This window comes from Marmota monax, unplaced genomic scaffold, assembly GCF_021218885.2.
Source record: "Marmota monax isolate L192 unplaced genomic scaffold, Marmota_monax_Labrador192_F-V1.1 WCK01_AAM20220418_F8-fsc00145, whole genome shotgun sequence".
Taxonomy (NCBI): domain Eukaryota; kingdom Metazoa; phylum Chordata; class Mammalia; order Rodentia; family Sciuridae; genus Marmota; species Marmota monax.
Window position 1 is genome coordinate 1,792,258 of NW_026695201.1, and position 5,368 is coordinate 1,797,625.

Consider the following 5,368-nt stretch of genomic DNA (forward strand, 5'->3'; position numbering starts at 1 on the left):
CTGAGAGTGAGAAATGTAGGTTTGGTTGAGAGAATAGGAGATTGACCATATAGATCAAAGATTTGGGAAAAGATACATGAAAGTGATATTTAGAGTAGAATGTGACATATTTCATGATATATGTCACTTTTATATCTCTTTAATTCTTAGTAAATAACTTTTTCAAAAATTAGAGCATTACAGTTACCCAGAGTAGCTGAGTTCATCCTTAAATGACTTTTTAAAAATAATGGTTTCTTTGAGGGTCAATATGTCTGTCAGCTTTGTGTTGCCATGACCAAAATACCTGAAAAGAACAATTTAGAGGAGGGCAAGTTTATTTGGGCTCACAGTTGAAGAGTTTTGTCCATGGTTGGCCAACTCTGTTGCTCTGGGCCCAGGAACATCATGGCAGAAGGGCTTGGTGGAGGAGTGCTGCTCACCTCTTGAGGGGCCAAGAAGCAGAGAGAGCAAGGAGGAGGGGCCACAGGAAGAACAGCCCTTGCTGTCCCAGGCTCCTCCAGGCATACCCCCACCTTTCTATAGTTACCACCAAGTAAATCCATTCAAGCAAAGGTGGCTGATTGAGTTGTAGCTGTCATAATCCAAACATGCCTCTGAATACTCCTGCATCAGCACAGGAGCTTTTGGGGGGCACCCGGTATCCAAACCTTAACAGTATAGATACTGGGTTAAGTAGGGAGCTAGAAACAGCTAATGTGTAGGCTTCCTTCTCCCAGGTACAAGTTGTACTTGCTAATTTACATCAGGCAATTGATGAGCTTGCCCCCTTGTGATTGTTCAATTGTGATCAGTCTGTTTATTGTTAAAGGTTCCCAGAAAATGTGTCCTAATATACGAAGTCAACCTGTTAGGCTAACAGTATTTGTGGCCTAGGAAACAGGATTTTTATAATCTTACCTTGGTTTAACCTTTTCTTTTTAACACTATGCTTTCAAAATGCATAATACATATGGTGAATGGAAAATCAAACTACCAATTTATTATTATTGATTGAGTTTATGTCTGAAACTCAAGTGCAGATTTCCCTGTGAACTTGGCTGGATTATGTGGCCTTTAAAGGACGTCACTCTCTTGGTCAAGCCAACTCCAAATCTCCAAATCTTATCACTCTTCTACAGGTTGCATTTAGAGAGGAGAGATGAAATTAACCACAGTATGTGTGGGGTGTGTGTGTGCGTGCGCCTGTGTGTGCGCGCGCCTGTGTGTGCGCATTTATGTAAGAAAAGAGGAACAGAGTGAGTAGGAAGTCCAGTTTTAACCAATAGGAGAGTGTGTCTGAGGTCAACTTAGTTTTTCAGTCATGACATTAATAACAGGAAGGATAAAATGTCAGGAGAGTCATTCTGACATTCATGACCTTTCCACACACAGTGATCTCGCCCACTTGCCAATACTCTGGCATGTGACCCCAAAATAATAGCATCCACAACTCTGAAAAAGAAACAAGATTTGAAGGCCATTTGTCTAATGTTAAGAGTGCATCTTTTCCACTGGTGTCACATGGCTTAGTCTTGCATTATTAAAGATGCATACTTAAATGTTCTGCTCTTGCAAAGTCCCAGTCTTTGCAAGGGGTCATATGTGGGTATCGTAGGCGTTAACTAAGGAAGCAACTCCTGTGTGCTCAGTATCGGTTCTGTTTTTCAGTAGGAAAGTCATTTCATTCTCCAAGTTTCAGTTTCTCATGTACACATTTGGATCATAATATGTACTACCCAAGGCTGCTCTCCAGTGTAAATGAAGTAGCATTTTTAAATAACAGCACAGTGCAGGTGTAAACAATTAACACATTAAATGGATTCATGTTAGAGGTTATCAGTTAATTTCCCTTTCATGAGACAATTTGATAGGCTAGGGGCCTGAAATAGGCAAGGAAGCCAAAACAAGTGAGAATTTGGTGACTACATAAATGATCTTGCTTTAGTTTTCATTATCTCCACATCCTATCCTCCGCAAGTCTCAAGCTTCATGAAAGAAAAGCAGTTGACTGAACTTGCTGGGAGACATCCTTGTCATCAACCAAAAACAGGGCCTCTGAGCGAGAGGTCCAGCTTTATTCCTTCTTGCTTCATTGGTGAGGAGATTTGTGGAAGAAAAGGAAAACATGGAAAATCAAAGTTAATCAATCAGGAGACCTTTATTTATAAGTGGGTCTTGAAAAGAAGTGAAATGTGAGGAGGCATCTCTGGCAGAGCTTCCTGTTTGCTCTCACTCCTGCAGGCAGGAGGGCTCCTAAAATGTCTCACTAAAGTTCTACACACACACACACACACACACAGACTCCTAAGGTGCATGAAAAACAACAGAAGACTGGTTTCTCTTTACACAGTTTCCCATTCTGTGAATGTCTGAAGAAATGGATTTCAGTTTAGCTTGCCTTTCTTGGCCAATCTGTATGATTTTTAGATTTTTTTCTCTTTAACATATGCTGCTAGGAATATCTTCAAGGTTTGCCCACCAAATTTAGATATGTTCTAGTGCATAAAAAAATTAGAAAAATATCATCTCCTGTTAATCCATTAGAAACAGAGAAAGTGTATAATTTTTTTACTTGAGAATTAATTGAATATACTTTATGCACCAAACTTTGTAGCATGCATTTGAAAATTGTTATGTCATTTAAAGACTGAGATGTAGAAAATATTCAGAAAGAGTGCAAGGGAGAGGCAGGGATTTACTGGGTTCCTAGAACAGAGTTAGGTATCTGCTTATATTTTCCAGGGTTGGTTTCTAGTTTGGTTGGATTGTGATAGTATTTTCCAGACCTAGAGTTCTGAATGAATGTATGCTTTCTTATAGTTGTCATCTATTATTTTTCATTCAATTGAGAAGAAAACTTGACATTGGAAATAATTCATGTGATCAAGTCAAGATGTTTTTTTAGAACTTTGTATTTGGAAACAGGGGAGTAATACTCTCTGTCCCTGAACATGGTGCTCAATTGCTTGATCAGTTTCACTTTGGGGATTATTTCCCCCTGAATGAGAGGTCCACCTTAATTCTAACCTTGTGCTTCACTGTTTAGAAAGGAAGGATCCACATTAATGTGGCAGAGAAATTGTTCTTCCCACAACTCTACGAAGCGCTGATTTGAACTCTTTATTTCTTAAACTGTAAATCATTGGGTTGAATAATGGAGTTAGGATAGTGTAGGATACTGATATCAGAGCATCCTGGCTTGATGAGTAGTTGGACTTAGGCCTTAGGTAGATAAAAGAGGCACAGCCATAGTGGACAATGACAATCATAAGGTGTGAAGCACAGGTGGAGAAAGCTTTGTACCTGCCCAGTGTGGAAGGAAACTGGACTATGGCTGAGATGATACGAATGTAGGACACCAAGATTAACAACAGAGGAGCAACCAACACCAATGCACAGAGCATGAAGATGATAATCTGATGGAAGTGGGTATGGTAGGATGCCAGTTTGAGGACAGGAGAGATGTCACAGAAGAAGTGATGCAGTTGGTTGGAAGAGTGGAAGGGCAGGTGAAATACCAAAGATGTGATGATCTGAGCCACAGTGAAGCCACAGGCACAGGCAGCAGCCACTAATCCCAAGCACACCCCGTGGCCCATGAGCACTGTGTAGCGTAGCGGGTTGCAGATGGCCACGTAGCGGTCATAGCCCATGGCTGCCAGCAGGAAGGAGTGAGAGCAGCCCAGGAAGAGGAAGGTGAACATCTGGATGGCACAGCCCAGGAAGGAGATGGTCTTCTTCTGAGCCAGCAGGTCTACCAGCATCTTGGGCACAATGACAAAGGTGTAGCAGGTCTCAGAGCAGGAGAGGACTGAGAGGAAGAAGTACATGGGGGTATGAAGGGCTCTGTCCAGCACAATGGTGGACATGATGATGGCATTGGTGCCCAGTGTGAAGAGGTAGAGGAGCAGGAAGACCACAAAGAGCAGCTGCTGCAGCCCAGCCAGAGCAGAGAAGCCCAGGAAGACAAACTCTCTCACCACGGTGTCATTGGTCCACTCCATGGAGGGTACATCCTCAGAAAACAGTACAGGAGAGAGGAAGAGAGACTGGCAAAAGAGCTCCCTGAAAATTAGTAGAATCACTGGAAATTAATCACTGCGGAGCAGGTATTCTCATATTTGGGGTTCAAAATACATCATTCCTTCTCCCTTCTAATTTTTCAATAAATGAAATACCTAAAATTGAGTCAGTGAACATTAGCTTTTAGGTCTCCTTGGTCCTTCTAACACCACAGCCAAGAAGTTCTTGCCATTTCAGATTCAACCATGTCCATGTCTCCATCCCCACAAGGAGGCTGACATTTCAATTTTTCCACTTGTGCATTTGACACTTGTTCATTTGGTTTTCTTGCATCCACACTATTTTAGGGAAAGATTTCCCACAGTTGCAAAGAAAATAGACCATCTGAAATTATATATATATGTATATATGTATATATATATATATCTTCATATTCTTTTTATTTGTATTTCCTTATATCAAAACTCCTACTCTTAAACTCTTAAATTTAGTCTCTCCGTATCCTCAAACTATATTCTCTTCTACACTCCTTGCCTTACTTCTTGGCAGGAATCATTATTTCTATTTTCTCATATTCTCTTTATGCTGACTATTGCCTCTGTATTCTTATTCTGTTCCAACAGCTGGAAACATTCACTTCTTATTTACGTGCCTCTAGCCCAAGATGGATCAGGGCATACACCCTCCAGTGCAGGTCTGAGAGCCTTTTCTACCACAGCAGAACCACAATCTTTTTTCAGGACTTTTGTGCATGTCCATCACTCCCCTTAACCACTACAGAAATTATGTTGTGGCTCTCCTGCCCACTACTATTCACATCTCTTTCATTTATCTTTCCCCTGAAGCCATATAAACCTTCTGGTATATAAATTGCATGACAGTTCTCCCGTCCTCAAAAATTTTACTCATGCCTGTTGAATAAAGTTCAAACCCTACAGTTTTTCAAAGTCTTTCATCCGGGAAACCAAACAATATTTCTAATATTCTTCTGTACCATTATGTGTTAATATTAGGAAAAGAAGTTTTGGCCTTCTTTGTCTTTATTCCTTGCTCAAAATTGTTTATTACCCATTTATACTTGTAGATATTATATAGCTGTTCTGAAGTCACAGCTAGTCCACACTTTCTGGAAGTTTCCATGGTTCTGGTAAGAGAAGTTCTTTCTTCTTCAGAACTCACATAAGACATCAAAAGACAATTTAATAAGACATTCACTTAATTTTAAAGTATTAAATTGAATTGTTCTCATCTCTCTCTTCTCCACTAGATTTTGTACTGTTGATGGAAAGAGGGGAATTTTATGTGTCTTCACCTGATTTCTATTTAGTCACTAGTATTTAATAACCTCTCAATAATTACTAGG

The 5,368-nt window shown here is 40.3% G+C and overlaps 1 protein-coding gene across 1 annotated transcript; it reads right to left on the reverse strand.

The window, feature by feature from the left end:
- Positions 1-2,618: 2,618 nt before the first annotated feature.
- Positions 2,619-3,986, reverse strand: LOC124082458 (olfactory receptor 10K2-like). The gene is made up of 3 exons (XM_046428856.1): positions 3,286-3,986; positions 3,163-3,180; positions 2,619-2,661 (listed from the first exon to the last, which is right to left on the reverse strand). Exons 1-3 carry the CDS (start codon positions 3,984-3,986, stop codon positions 2,619-2,621), a joined length of 762 nt encoding a protein of 253 aa, XP_046284812.1.
- Positions 3,987-5,368: the final 1,382 nt, after the last annotated feature.